This window comes from Poecilia mexicana, unplaced genomic scaffold, assembly GCF_051168715.1.
Source record: "Poecilia mexicana isolate PSO_F unplaced genomic scaffold, ASM5116871v1 scaffold_3, whole genome shotgun sequence".
In the NCBI taxonomy this organism is placed as follows: domain Eukaryota; kingdom Metazoa; phylum Chordata; class Actinopteri; order Cyprinodontiformes; family Poeciliidae; genus Poecilia; species Poecilia mexicana.
This window is the reverse complement of record NW_028263372.1, coordinates 9,142,653-9,158,664: the sequence shown is the minus strand read 5'-3', so window position 1 is coordinate 9,158,664 and position 16,012 is coordinate 9,142,653. Positions and strand designations below refer to the sequence as shown.

The following is a 16,012-nucleotide window of genomic DNA, read 5'->3' as shown; positions in this document are numbered from 1 at the left end:
GATATAACACTCTGCAAACAGCCGATTCGTTCAGAAATTTCTTTCTGTTTCTCACCCTCTTGCTTGAGGATGTCAGTGATGGCCTTCTGGACAGCAGTCAGGTCAGCAGTCTGACCCATGATTGCGGTTTTGAGTAATGAACCAGGCTGGGAGTTTTTAAAGGCCTCAGGAATCTTTGTCAGGTATTTAGAGTTACTTTGTTGATTCAGATGATTATTTTTATTGCTCGTTCAGAGAACCTTTTCATAATATTCTAATTTTTTGAGACAGGGATTTTGGGTTTTCATGAGCTGTTTGCCAAAATCATCAAAATTAAAACAATAAAAGACCTGAAATATTTCAGTTGGTGTGCAATAAATCTAAAATATATGACAATTTAATTTTTATCATGACATTATGGAAAATAATGAACTTTATCACAATATTCTAATTTTATGACCAGCACCTGTACTTTGAAACTACACTTGAAATCCCTAACACATCATTAAATTAGGATTTATGAAACACGTCTGGACATTAAGCATATTTTGAGATTTTCATTTAGCCTTTAATATCTGATGCTTATTGAGATACTTTTAATACTCGGGGTGGAAGATCTTTTTTCCCCATCATGGCAAATCTAAGGTAATTATCAGAACTTCATTGTGAATAAATCAGCAGCCATTTATAACCGCTTATTGAAACCACATAATTATTTAAAAGGCGGAATGTTTGACTGCTTTGCAATGCCAGTTAAATTTTTGCCCAGCAGGTGTCGCAAACTGCTCACTCTTGAGGTCTTCAAAAATAGAAGTTCATTGTTTATTATTCTTGTTCAAAATAAAGACATAGTGAGCGTGTCATGGGTCTATGAATACCTGCAAACGTCAGGAATGTTATCATATTTAAACATGGTGAATTTGAATTTGAATGTTATAGGTGTAGCTATCGGTGCTGGGCGGTGCAAGCGACCTTTTAACACCAACTCTTAAGTTGATTACGAATGAAACCAAAACAGTTTATCTTAGCTGTGATAATAAAACGACATATAATACTAACACAATAAAAAAATTATCTGATTCTACTGGAGTTTGGTGTAGAGTTCAAGATTTATTTTTTTTTAAAGATGAACGTCTATGCTGTTTTATTTACCAGAAAGCAATGTTGGATTTTGAAGTTAGGGACTCCACAACTGGCAATTTCTACGTTTTTTTATTTTTAAATAAAACAAAAAAACGTAGAAATTTTATTTTCTACGTTTTTGTTATAATTGTCCAAAGCCTGGTGTGCTACTAAACATCTGGATACTAAAAATATTTGGAGACTTTGAAAACAGGTTGGGAACTTCGATACCCTCCAATTTAACAGATGTTGCTTTACTGAGCTTTATTTTGAAAGTTTTGGGGAAGCGTTAGCAGCAAAGTGTTTCGTGTTTGGTGGGCGCTGGACAACGGAAGTGTCGCGTGACTGACCAGCCGGCCTCGCGAGCACATTTGGTAAAGAGTTACGTCTTCTCCTGTCTTTTTACCTTAAGAAATTTAAGAAAAATATTTTACTTTTCATTAGTCTTGGTTGGTAAGAGTGTTCCTGTTGTCATTCACTCATTTGTAAGTAACGGTTCCAGGCAGGGGGGCTTGTAGGCAAATGTTCCGGGTGGAAACGGCTAGTGAAAAGCGTAACAAAATCAAAACTTTGCACTAGGAAGGTTAAAAACCTAAAGTTAATAGTCTTTCATAGGTCACTTACCAAAACTAGTCCAAAACTTGTCATTAGTTTAACTTAATCCAGTAATTTAGCCAACCCGAGTGAAAGTTGCCTCTTTTCTTTTAAAGTGTAAACATGTAGTATAAGCTTTAAAACTATGCAGACAGGGGTAGGTTAATATTTGTTCTGCTTTTGAAAAGTTGCCTGTATATAGTTGTGTGGCTCCTAAACGCAATTCTTGTCGTTTTGACAGACGTGATTGAGCTTTTATTTTGAAGAGCAGCCTGTCAGCACGAAGGGCGGATGCTGCTGGGAGTTTGGAGCTCGACAGAGAGGGAGCGGGTCCGCTGGGGAAGCTGTAGATCATCGGCTGGGCTCTTCTCTGCTGATCTCTCACTGTCTTCGCAGTTTGGCCGTGTCAACTCCAGGATATGTCCGCTCGGGTATGTAGCTCGGTGGCTGGCTGCTGTTCAGCGGTGTTATGATGTCAGATGAGAGAATAGGCCAGAAACTTGTTCCTTTCCTTCCGCTGCTTCTCCAGTGTTTGCCTGGGCAAATTAGCTGGCTAGCCCCGTTTTCCCCCCTCACAAATAGCTAATATATTTCCCTCTCATTCACAAACATCGACTGCATTGACTCCTTCCCTAACCCTTGTGACATTTTTTTTCTTCCAGCTCCCATGCGCGTGTGGATTTAAGTCAACCTGAAATATGAACAGAAGAAGAAAATAAGGAGAGGAGGCTGATTTCCTGTGGGAATCTACTCAGCCTTTTTTTTTTTTTTTTTTTTTTTTTTTTAACCCGAGGACATGTCTACTCTATGGAGCAAAACAGTGAGGGACTAGCTGGTCGACACCCCGGCAAGCGCAACATTTTCAGCCTTTTCAGATGATTGTCCAGCTGAGGAGTTAATTTATTTTGGACCTACTTGAAGTAAAAAAAACAAAAAGAAGTCAGCATGGGTGAGCCCAGCCTGGATGACTCCAATGTCAAGGTGGCTGTGCGGGTCCGGCCCATGAACAGGAGAGGTGAGAGGGTTTTATTGTGATTAGATTGATCACCATTCCCTTTGTAAATCATCAAATTGCTCATGCATTGCAGCGATCCTAACGCAGGTTTGCATATCAAATCGATTTAGTGTCACGTTAATGGATTCTAATTGCTAACTAAAAGATTCAGCATTTCCATTACTTAAAAAAATAATAAAACACTGATCAAGACAGCTACAAAGTAATAACATGGACTTTGACGGGTCAGAAAGTTCATGGCAAGCAAAAGGAGTCAGAAAATGTTTCTGAAGCAAATCCTTGACAAAACGTATGGACACTAAAATTACCTTCTCTTCTCCCATCACTGTCCTCTCCAGGGTACCTGTACTACCATTTGAGACCCAGTTTGTCCACAAACAAAACTAAAACACAACTCTGTAGGAAGTTGTGAGAATGTGACCAAAAAGTGATTTTGTACTTGTTAGGGGTGCACCGATAAACATTCTCCATTTTCCTTATTGTGGGAGATTAGTGATTGTCTGATACTTGAATGTAAAACAGATCTCATCCACCTGTGCAAAGGTCTTAAAATCAGCTGCTGTCCCCTTTTGCTCTCCCGTGAGAGAGGGCTGACTGTCAGAATGGCCAACCAGGTCATGGACGTTTGCATTTAACAATAGTCACCCCACTGTTGCCAGCTCAGTGACTTTCTTGATATATTTAGTAACATTTCAGACAAAAAACAAAACAAAACAGGTATTGGCCAAAATCGGAATCGGCAGGTCAGGCATTTTAAAAGATAGGTAATCGGCCAGAAAGCTGCCGTAGGTGCACCCCTAGTTCATCAGAAGTCTGAACTCTGAGGTATTAAATATGATCCCGTTTCTCTGTTCCATCTTGCTGGAACAGAGATGTTGTTTTGACCCCAGAAGTCGATAATAACCTCCTTCTTTTTGTCCGTGTTGAATTCCAGGCTTTTCTCTGCCTCTGGCTTTTTAAGTTCCTTTGCCTATCAGGTTCTTAAGGCCCTGACTCAGCTTCACCACTATAAGACAGCATCTTCCTTCCTGATACTTTGTCCACAGGAGACCGGCGTGTCTCCCTGTTTTAATTTCCTGGGAATGAGATAGAGGTCAGAAATCACTGGCCATTAGTGAAATGAGCTTCTGTAGATGTATTAAAAAAAAAAAAAAAAAAGAAGGGCTGTAACCTGGCATATGTTTATACAGTGCTGCCACAGGGCTTCTCTTATGGACGACTGCCACCCGTCTAGATTTAAAGCCAAGCGGCTGTGTGAGATCCGCCGCTGAGGAGACTGAACGCTTTGTCTGTTTTGCTGCTTGATCGAGATGCCAATAGCGTCTGTATTTAATTTATCTTCTGCCGATGGCAACCGCAGAGTCAGTAGTTTTTAATAGGAGGTATTCCGGCTTAACGTCCACTCAGTCTGACAAGTTTCCTACCTCCATATTGGTCGGAGAGCATCTCTGGAGTTGCACTGCGACGTCCGCTTAACAGACAGCTTTCGTTTACACTCACAAACGCCACTGAGCTTCCCAGAGCTGCTACATGTTGTTACATCCTTGTGTCTAATTTCAGAAAAGTCCAGATAACAAAGGCACAGTGTCGCGCAAGTCTTCGTTCACGCTCCGCCGGTTCATGCAATTACATAGCAGATTTCCAGAGCAGGAAAGGAAGGCACAGATGACATTTCCTGGTTGCTTGCCAAGTCGGGGTTTGTGCCGTGGGATACCATGTGTCCAGTGAAAGGAGGAGGTGGGGAGGCAGAGAGGTTGACCGACAACTGGCAGCATGAATCACATGTATCCCCCCAGTGTGTTCCCCTACTTGGAGCTGGAGCCGTCAGTCACGAGATCAAGACAGTGGAGCTACCACTCTGCTCTCGTTCACCATCTGCACCAATGTTTGGATACTAGAACCGAAATTGAGAGTTTTACTGTTTTACTCAAGATTCAATTCAAAATCAGTTTTTTAAATCAAAATAGTTATTTATAATGATTTCTGCTTCAATCTGTTGTTGTGCGAAGGATCCCCGTATTCTGTTCCAGTCTGCTTGGTGCAGCAGAATGACAAATGGAGACACTAAATTAATCCATGCTTGGACGGAATTACTCCTTCCCTACATCCTTCGTTTTGTTTTTATAAGGCAATCGCAGAGATGGAGCTGCACTTTCTGCAGCCGGCCTTTTCTGCAGGCCGTTGCATGCATCCAGAAGGATTGCCGTTTTCATCCAGGAGTTTTGAGCCATTTCACAACCTTAAAGATTCTGAAAAAATGTTTAATAATTTTTCACCCTGTTGGATAAACATTCTGTATTTATGTCGCCTGCGGATATAAAAAGCGGACTAGTTGAAGAGAACTTTCAATGTCGCTGTTTGAGTGCATTTTCTGCATAAAACATGGCAAATAGGCCTGTCACGTTAAGTTATTGTGATAAACAATAATGTTGTTTTGAAGTAGTATAATGGTAATGGCCTAATGATGCAAAAACACTTTATCAAAGATCAATAAACTTTAATTTCTAACGAACATCTAGAACGGGAAGACATTTTAAATGTACAAAATAAATAAATAAAACAACAAATAAAATGGCTGTGGAAGTCTTTAACAAAATTGTCCTTCAAAAAATGGCTTAGTTGAGACAAATGGACCAGACTGAAGACTTTTGTCATCCAGGTCTTGGTAGAAAGAGAGAAAAACAGTAAATGATTCAAATGTAAATTATTGAGTTCGTTTTATCATGAGATTAATTGATTTATTGAGATAGCCTAGCCAAAACTTCTGTCCAATCGTACAGCTCTGTACAGGAGGATATGGTGTGCCTTGGCTCAGCTGTAGCATTCCTAAAGGCTCAATCTTCATTTTGTGAACCTTGCACCTGGTTGAAGCTCATGTCGAGATCTGTCTTCCCGGAGATTTGTTAAAAAAACTAGATGAAGTTTCCTTCTTGTTTTGGTGCTTTCTGTGTTCCAGTACAGTGTGTGTACAGTGCGTGGCAACGTCAGAACATCTCGTGTAGTTACAAAATGGAGGTCTATAGACAGCGGACTGGTTTCATTTCGTTTTTTCCAAATCAATTTTGGGACATTTTAAAGCTGTTCTGAACCGCAGTATATTTGTGTTTTTTGGCACACCCTTAGTGGAAATCTCTGCAAGGCACTGTGTGTCACCTCTGGCAGAGTTTCTTCACTACAGGTACATTTGGATGGATGGGCGTGGGTATTTCCTGTCAGAACCTCGTATCTCTTGAGTAGTTCTGTCTAACCAGGTCCTGGTTATGGCCTCACTCACTTCTGCCTCTTCAGCCTGCTCACTGACCTGAAAGACACCAGTGCAAACTGGCTGCTTGTTTCCATTCGTCAGTCAAAACATATTCTTTTGTTTTCTTCAAGTAGAGCTAGGTAGCAGACTTCAAGCTGGCAAGGCAAAGTCATCCATTACTCATCACTTATTCCTGTGTAGGGGGAAAAAAATGCACCAGTATGGGTTTTAATAGGAAGTAGGCATGGAAAGGCTGAAGGCAGGCAAGGCACTGCCATGTTTCCAGAAGTGCCTTCCTGGTGGTTTCTTTGTGAATAGCGCTTCTGTCTGCGTGTTACTGTTGTAGAATAGACGTATTGTTGCACATTTCTCAGCAGCAGAAAAATAAAACTTGAGAAAAGTAAGCTCCTTCTCTTCGCGTTGTACAAGCTACGCTTATTCAGGATCCCACATCTCGGACACAATCTTTCCAGATGCATTCAAAGTAGTTGGGAGGGAGGAGGATGACATTTTCTGTATTTGCATTTTCCCCCAGTTCAGACCTGTGAGTATGCAACTACAACCTGGAGGCCACTGTCCCTGTGTAATCCCAGGTTGAGGAGGAGACATGGGCTTAGCTGCCCAGCCGGACAAAGGCAGGAAGGGAGTGAGTCCAAATGTGTATTTGCTAACGTTGTGTAACGCTCCACGTTCCCATGGCGTTGGCCTTCGAAGAACAGTGCACCTCGGGCGTAGCAACAGCGGCACCTCAGCCAGCGGACGTCCTGGCTGGAGTCGGGGTTGTTGTGCCAAACCTCAGCTTGCTAGGTAGCCAATGGAAGAGCTAAATGGAAAATGAGGATGGGTTATGGAGCAGCCAAAGGCAGCAAGCAATGAGTGCATTTATCCTCTGAACCATACTGTATCACACTTTCCCCTTGGCTGAGCGGGAAGAACTGTCAGTACAGCAGCTATGACATGGGTAATGTAGGCAGAGAAGACAGAGGCTCAAAAATGAATGAAAACGTCTGTTTTTCTGTCTTGTTTTATTTTGTTCTGATTAGTTGTTACAAGTTCTACAGAGCTTTCAAAAATTAAGATTTCAAAAGTCCAAATATAGTGTTTTTTTTTTTTTTTCCCCTAAGCCAGAGTAACTGGTGGTTTCCCCATACAACACTCATCGCTTTTCACTGCTAGCTAATATTTTGTGAACCTACATAAGACTACTACATCATCACCTTATGTTGAAGGATAAACATCAATTCCAGCATTACATAACTTTTCCCCCTAGATTTTTAGGTAATCTCGTGTGTAGTGTCTAATAGCAGATTGGTGTCTTGGAGCATAATGACATTATTTTGGTAAAATGTGAGCTTCAAGCATCACTTGTCAACTTGAGCAGCAACTACTACAAGATGTATTTGCTGTAGTTATTTACATGTGATAGCTTAGGTATTGAAACTAAAGAACAAGAAGTGTTTTTAAAATGCTCCCATCCTGGAGTGCGTTACTTTTTCAGACGTTTTACTTTTTTAACGCATGGGGAGCAGCTGCCATCTTCAGTGACTATTCCATTATACCGCAAATATAAATCCACACACTATAAAGTCGTCACGGCTCTGTCATAAAAGCAGGAGCCTTTGTATTAGTAAACTACACTTGTGTAACAGTATAAGCAGTACTTGTTGAAGAAAGGAATTGAAACCACTGACAGTTTCCTGTACCAACTCGTTTGCTGATGTTTGCCGTCCTTGCATGCTCGCACATTACAACTCCACTATAATGAATAAAATTGTTCCAATCCATTAACATTCATTACATTCTTAAAATAATCTACTAGTTCTATGTTTAAGCTCTTGGCAAAATTGAGGTGGTGTTATTTCAACATGTTAGCAAATAGCAGAAAAAAAGCATGTGTCACACTGACTGCGATTGAATTTAATTAGTTGCGCAGCATAAATTGTGACATTTTGAATAGCCTGGTTTGATATATTTAGTACTAAGTGAATTTCATTTGTAAGGAAGGTTTAGTGCATCTTGGTTACTGTATCAACATGATAACCTGGGGACAATGAACGTCTCCTCCTGTTGTAGGATAACATTTCTGATTGTCCCAGGAAAACACTTGTTTGCTGTTGGGAAGCAGGTTTCCCACTGACCTCTTAACTCTTTGTGGGCGGGTGCAGGAGGAGGATATCCTCACCCAGAGAAAAGAGGGGAAGCCACACATAACCTGCCTTTGTTAACTCCAGTTCTAACATTTACCATTTTGTTTCACTAGTCTTTTAAAAATGTTTTCTGATGGTGTTAGTGCCCCTTTTGTAGTTTTTTTATTTTATTTTGGTCAGTAGCAACTGATGTGTTGAGTTAAAATAGATCACTTTAGAGGTAATTAAGTATGGTTCAGTTTGTCTTATCACAGAACTATCATCCAAAAGGGCTAAAACTCAGAAGTAACAAATATAAAAATGGAGTTGTAATCTTTTTTGGTTCATTGATCTACAGTGATCCAAGCACAGAGCCCGGTGGTACTTCATCTCTTAACAGAGGTTTATGTGGAATACTGACAAATTTAATGAAGGAAATATAATAGATTTAGAAATTCAGATTTTATAAATTAAATGTAATGTAAATTTAATGTAATGCAGTCATACAGATGATTAGTATCCATGAGGGAGAGTATTGATATTTTTCAGCTGTACTCAGAAACGACTGTGGGAAAGGCTCTCATTCCCTTTAAATCCTGGCAAAGCTTCCCATACACACAAAAAAAAAATTAAATCTATACCTTTTTTTTCAATAAAATGTCCTGGTTCATAATCTTAAAAATAAATAGCCAAGTGTTTGAGAAAAATGAATTGACTCTTTAACAGAAATAAACTCCTCTGATTAACTTGGCTGTAAACCTTCCCTGTGTTGGATTTATCTAAACTTATTTCTAAAGTAGGAGCTACATGACACATATGGGATTTGCTGCCAAAATGTCAATATGAATGTTAATTTTTGTTTACATTGTTGAATATTGTTTTGTTTGGACCTGAAGCTCAAGGACCAGTCCCAACGGTGACTGGGGAGAGTTTAGTTGGCGCTCAGAACGTCAAGTGTTGCATCATGACTCGACGTGTCCTGTTTTATTGATTAGCCACATTGCCTAGTCCAAGGTGAAAGGTCACTTTCAGATTCTATTTCCCTGCTTGCTCACTTGTTCAAATTTGATGCTCAAGAGAAAAACCATTACGATGCTGTTGAACTCGTGCTGCTTACCTTAAAATATCCGATTGATGTTTGAAAAGACAGAGCTAATAACTCAGCCTGGCATAAAAAGCACCGACTTTGAGAAGGTTTGACATCTCCAGGTTTGTTTGTTGCTGAATATAATTAAGTGCTTTGAGTTGTTGTAGTAACACAGTTGTTGTTTTCTGTTAAACAGAAAAGGAGCTAAACACAAAATGTGTCGTGGAAATGGCGAAGAACCAGACAATCCTCCATCCTGCTGGAGCCAACTTAGGAAAAGCAGACACTCGGTAAGCATGTTATTTGCATGACTAAGCTCTTATTTCCACACCACAGATTTATTTATCTCATGTGCACTTGACTTGGCCAAAACACCGTGGCATTTCTCTGAGACAAAAACCCCCTACACCATTACATGCCGCCGTTAAGGAAAGAAAAATCATTCCTAGGCAGTGAAATTATTAAAGCACAGCCATCCTCAACAGAATCCCTTTTATAGTAACAGAAAAGTAATGCAGTATTTCCCTTACAGTTGGTTAAAAATCACAAAGGAAGCAGACTTTGAACAAAACAGTCGACTTCTCCTTCCACATGATTTTTATATTTAAAATACAATACTTTGTAGTGAAAAGTTATGCCTCGGTGTTTGTTCCCACATTTTGTATATGTAAATAAGATACGGATGGAGAAACGTTTTTCTACATCAGTCCTGCCTCTTCAAACAGCATATGAGGGAGTGAGCGCATGTGTAGCTGAGGGCATGTTTGCTCTGCTAAGCAACGAAGGAAAGTCGTATTCTGTGTTTAACATAAATAATCAAACTGGGGGAAGACTTTCACTCGTAGCCTTTACAGTGGAAGTTTTGATTAAAACACAATTCACTAATGTAGACCAAGATTGCTTAGTAGGCACAGGAAACGTCATACGTAGTGCAAAACAGTGTCTTTCAAAATATCCACTGCCCTTCAACTTTTCACATTTTCTCCCATTACAATCCTAAACTTCAATGTATTTTGATCAGATTTTATGTGATAGACCAACTCAAAGTAATATTTGTAAAGTGGGAGGTAAGTGTTTTCAAAAATTCTTTCAAAGTTCAAATCAAAAGTGTGACTTTCATTAGAACTGAACATTGTATCTCAAATAGACTATTAGATGGGTATGCACAAAATATCGCAAATTGCTGTTTAGAATGCAGTATTTGTTGTATTTGTCATTAGTTTCCTCTTTGCATGTCAATAAGCAGTTGGATCTAGACTCAGTAGATGACCCCACCGCCACAGAGTATTAGATGCAAATGCAGAATACATTATGAGTGCTTCTAAGGAAGAGGGATGCACTGATCAGCCGATGAATCGACCCCCATTTTCTTCATTTTAGGAGATCAGGCTGAAATTACTTGTAAAACCGATCTTATCCACTGATCATATCTTTCTTTGCAAAAGTCTGAAAATCAGTCTTATGCTCTGTAATGAGAGACGGCTGACTGATGCCCACTAGGTCACGTCCGCATGTGTGCGGTTAACAAAAGTCACTCCACCGTTTCCAACTTAGAAACTTTGTTGCCAGAACTGGAAGGTCAGGCTTTTTAAAGACCGTTTACAGAAAAAAACTGCAATCATCTCTTGTCTTCCCCTAACGAGAAAGGATGTGGACTCGTTACAAATTACATCTTTATCATAGTATGAATCATTACTAATGCGGTGACATGGTGGATCTCCTCTATTGGGTTTATGTCTGGAGTTTTATTCGTTTAATAGATGAATATTGTCATCTTGGCTGTGTGTTTCTGGGGGAAACATCAGGATTTCCCCCATAAAACGTGCTAAACCCGGTGGTTAGGGCGCTAGGGCGGTCATCCAGCGGCCTGCTGTGTTTTTGAGTTAAAAAATGTTTCAGGTTGGCAAGGAATTTGAAAGTATCACTAGGTAATTATGTGTTATTGGTAGACATTATCATATAAACCTAAACAGCAACTATGAAGCCTTGGAAAAGGCAAACATTAAAGCAACCTAATAAATAAACAATGCTTAGCCTGGACTGGAGAAAACCTTAGAAGGTGAGCCTTCCTTCCTTCCCATCTAACAGATCTTCTTCCTGTGTCTTGTGGTAAAATCCACTCAAATTCACATCAGCTTTGAACAGTTTTCCTGTCCCTGCTGAAGGACAGCATCCCCACAGCACAACGTATGGCAGTTTTAGTCCCATCTCACCAGAGCAACGTGTTCCACACGTTTGCTCAGTCTTTTCCCCAACATGGATTGCACCAAAGGTGAAGCAGGATTTCCATGTGGCCATTGCTACAATAGCAAATTTGACTTTCATTTTTGCAGACGGCACAGCCACAGCTTTTTTTAGGAGCTGATTTCACAATGCAAAATTCCTTTATGACAGATTTACATTTTTGTTGTAATTCCTGTACTTTTGGAGAGAGATGCTGCCCTTGAGGAAAACTATGCACGTGTCTTTAATCCTTTCCTACTTCTCCAAAACTCCTAAATTTGTTTGTGACATTCCTTCTTCCTCATGATGTGCTTTTGGCAAAAAATTGGACCAGTCGCAACAGGTGGATTTGAACTTCTGTCTCTGTTTTGGGTGTTTCATCACGTTAACCAACTGTCTTTATTTGGTTAGGCTGAACACGCCTGAGTCTCTCAGCTTCAGCCCTGGGAGATGGTTGGAGATCTATTAGATTAGGTTAGAGAGCAGAGCAGGAATGTTGGAATGCCTCTGGAAGGACAGATTATGTAGGTCACAGTCAGAACTGCAATGCAGAAGCTGCCTTTTCTTTAGTTTTAATTTGTAAGGGTTTGAAATCTGCTCAAAAACTGACTGGCTATTGTGGAGGAAGGTCAGCTGTGTTGGAAGAAAGAAGCCCTTGTGACTGCTGTCTGTCTGATTAGAATCAGTAAAAAGGCTGGCTTTAGGCAGAGGACGACGGCGGCTGCGGCGGCAGGTGGTTGTGTGTGTCAGAGGAGCCTGAAAATATAGACAGCAGCTTTGACACACAGACAATTGTGCATAAAAACGCCCGACTCCGCTCGGCTCTCTTCTTCCCTCGTAACTTCCCACTGCCCCAGCTTCCTCCTTTTTTTTTTTTCTCTCATCTTTTCCGTTTCCATGGGAGCTCGGTGGGAGGTTAAGTCCGGGTCGCTGCTGATGACCAGGGGAGCCTCCTTCCTTAAGTGAGAAGAAGATGGCAGAGGAGGGTGGGGGGGGGAAGAAGCTTCATTTACTTGAGCATCTGTCGACCATAAACTTCCCTTGGTGACGTTTATGGAGCTCGGAACAAGAGCGGAGCTGTAGCTTCTCTCGCCGTCGCCCTGCGACAAAGGGGCAAAGAGGCAACAGCCGGATGGGCCGACTGACTGCTGTGCTCAGTGTGCAGATGCTGTTTTAATTTTGTTTGTTTGAGGCCAGTTTACATTGACATAGTGCTTTACATGTTTGTTGAGATAGACGGGGTTGAGTTCATTGAGGAAGTAGGCAGTTAAGTTGGCGTGTTGCAGGTGCATGATGTTTGCTCGAGATAACAGAGCCTCCAGGATCCCCTCTGTTTAATTATCGAAACTGATAACTGGAAAACAGGATTGCTTCTTGGCATAACACAATCATTGCTATTCTTATAGGACTGTTGTAAACTATTGTTTTAGTAATCTCTGTTATTCTGATGATTAATTGAATAAAAATTTGTCTCGTTCTGTTCAGGAATGCACCAATCCACTTTTTTCACTTCCAATACAGATATCCGAGATTCGTTATTGGCCAATATCAATCCGATACAGAAAAACTGTGCCGGATTGACAATAAATCATATTGCATGAAGTCGTTCGAAGCACAAAATATAGAATTAGACTGAATAGATCTGCCATGTTGGACACATTGTCATGATACCTGATCTAGAGTTTTTTTCAATATCGAGACCGATATTCACAGATATTATCAGATCAGTGCATCTCTGGTTCTGCAGTAGCTATTTAAGCTAGTAAAAGAAATATAAATGCAATACAATTCAGACGACACTTTTAGTCTCAAGTTTGAACTTGTTTTTGAGGTGCAAAGACAGATGAGAAATTAAACATTTCACATTAATTCCTAAAAATTAAAAAGCAAAACTTTAACTGAGGCATTTGCAAACACAGCCTTTTATATTACACTTCACTTTAATTCTTCAGTTTGAAGTTTTAAAAACTGTTATAAAATGAATAATTATAATCTTTTTTTTTTTCCCACATCACTTTTCATGATCAGCAAGCACATGCAATGTTCGGCAAAAGCTATTTCCTTGCACATGTATCATGTCAGATTCTGTATGGACAACCAGAACAGTTCTAGCTGCAATGAGTGACATCATACTAAACCATGTAGGTAAGAAATGAGATGGTTATACTCTTTTGAAGTCATACAAACTAATTCTTTTGGAAGTGTAGTGGTTCACACATAGCTATCCACAACATTAAATCCTACTTAGTAAATTAGTTTGTGGTTGTGACATGATGAAACTTTTCAAAAGGTCAAAATTTACGAATGCCTTTGCAAAACACTGAATTGTTAGTTGAACCCATTCTGATCCAACCTTGAATTATTAATCATTTACTAAAGAAAAAAGAGGCTTCATTCCTTAACCTCTGTGCCGTCTCGCTTCGTTTAGATTTGATCCTGGATCATTTGCTTCTAAAATATGAGCTTTCACAGTGACGTGAGGTTCCTGTGAGTGCCAAACCTCAACACTCCAACGCGTTTCTAAACCCAGTGTGGAACAATGGCTAGCCTGGAACCTCTGGTGCTCATTTGCATCTCATACAAATGAGCTCCAGAAAGGATATCCTCTTACAGAGCTCATGTATTACATGACCCTGACTCATACACAAGAAAGTATTAAATCATTAGTTTTTATAGCCATCTGTTCAGATTCCCAACTTTGAGTCCACTGAGATGTTTGTTTCCCCCATGGATGCTTGTTATAGAAATATGGCTGTAAATTACAGCATTTTTATTGTTGCTCTTTAACATTTGAGTTCTTTATTTGCATCCTCCTTTGTGGGTGAGATGCCCTAAAACAACTGGCTCAGGTCACTTTGTGCCACTCTTCCCGATAAGCAGATTATTAACCGCAGCGCGGCTGCATGTTCAGACGCCATGGTTTGCATGGTGACCTGAGGGCTGTTTGCTCTGCACCAGTGAAGCTGGATGTTGATGCGTTCTGCTGACAAAGATCAGCTTCTTGTCGGTGATGCAATAACAAGCGACTTGGTTTCCAAGACAATGGAGAAAGGAGGGTGTTTTGCCCGGGGTGACTAAAATCCATGTTGTGTGTAGAGCTGAAATGATGAATTGGATTAATCGTGATGAAAAGACGATTGAAATAATCGTCAACTAATTTAGTAAACGATTAATTACTAGTTGCCGCATATACAGCCATTTGCTAAAAGAACAACATGGTCAGGGCGGCAATCAATTCAAAACTGCATGAAAAATAAATACATTTTGCATTAAAGGTAAAAAACAAACAAACAAAAAAACCTTCTTTATAAGTAGTTTCTACTTAGAACTTCTCAAGGGACAATTTTTGCTTCATCTTGTTCAAATTTTGGAAAAAAAATAAAATAAACATGTATATATATATATATATATATATATATATATATATATATATATATATATATATATATATATATATATATATCTCAGAGGTGTGCCGATCGATCGGCCACCGATCATACATAATCGGCCGATTTCCGTGAAAAAGTGTATGATCGGTGATCGCCGATCACGGTCTCTTGTTGCCGATCACACAAACCGATCATCACCTGCATCTCATTTTGCAGCTGGTCTCCTCTTTCCTTCACACTGCGCAAACGCGCAGCAACAAATCCTAAGCCATGTGGAACTATAACGCTCTGAGAGTGAATGGGGAAGTTTGCTGTTGTGGCGGAAAATTACCTCGGGGTGATGCGCGTCAAAATGCATCAACACGACGAATCTAATAAGACATAAAAACAATGCCGTACTTGATGGAGTTTGGCTACATCGAGGCTCACTGCAGTAAAAAAGACATATGGAGCGATCAGATAGCAGGTAAAGCAGCGCACAGCTACAAACATTCACCCGGATTAGCATGACGGTCAGAAAGCTAAACAAATAACCCGCAAAATTATTTAAGTCTTCGAGCTGCGATGTCAGACGCTGGTTCTGCTCTCGCTGTAGAACCGCTGCTACGCTACAGGTAGTAATATTTCACAGACGGAGCTTCGCTTCTGCTCCACCTGGTAGTGACTCTCACACCAAACCTCTGCTTAAAGCTGCAGCATCTAACCTCTTCATCTCTAGGCCTCTTTTTGAGAAATATGGTTGAAAATACATGCCCAAAATGAATTGAATGTATCTCAAGAACTACAGAGTTTATTTTAATTGTTTTGGTATCAAAATAAAGGCAAGACTCTAGAGAATATGTTACAGCTCTAAAACCCACCCTGCCTGTTACTGAGGAAAGTTAATTAATATGATACACAGCAGAAATTAAGCAAAATATCTATTTCCGCCAAAAAAAAACCCAGTTCAATATATGAAGATTCCTTTCAAAGCATGTTTACTACATGTTTTGGATGTAGTAAACAACAGTACACAATCTGACCTTTTACTGTGCCAAGTTTCATGGAAAGAAAGTGAATCACATGAGTTTTAGAGAGGTACTACTTGATAAAAATCTAGGCGGACCTTCCAAATTAGCCATTTTGGCACAATTTGTGCCATTTGAACTTTCTCAGTTTTTTTTCTGTAGGTTCTGTTTCAATTATTTATTCTTATAGAATAAATGATTACTTGTCATAGATAAGTAATTACAT

General features: G+C 39.9%; 1 protein-coding gene across 4 annotated transcripts in view; it reads left to right on the top strand.

The window, feature by feature from the left end:
• The first annotated feature begins 1,395 nt into the window (after positions 1 to 1,395).
• kif13ba (kinesin family member 13Ba) overlaps positions 1,396 to 16,012 on the top strand; it is a 50,189-nt gene continuing 35,572 nt past the window's right edge. For all 4 annotated transcript variants that reach the window (XM_015007767.2, XM_015007764.2, XM_088004128.1 and 1 more), the window contains exons 1-4: positions 1,396 to 1,475; positions 1,937 to 2,126; positions 2,358 to 2,710; positions 9,364 to 9,457. In XM_015007767.2, the coding sequence (XP_014863253.2) occupies positions 2,641 to 2,710; positions 9,364 to 9,457 (164 nt within the window). In that variant the 5' untranslated portion in view covers positions 1,396 to 1,475; positions 1,937 to 2,126; positions 2,358 to 2,640. The remainder of the gene's footprint in view (positions 1,476 to 1,936; positions 2,127 to 2,357; positions 2,711 to 9,363; positions 9,458 to 16,012) is intronic.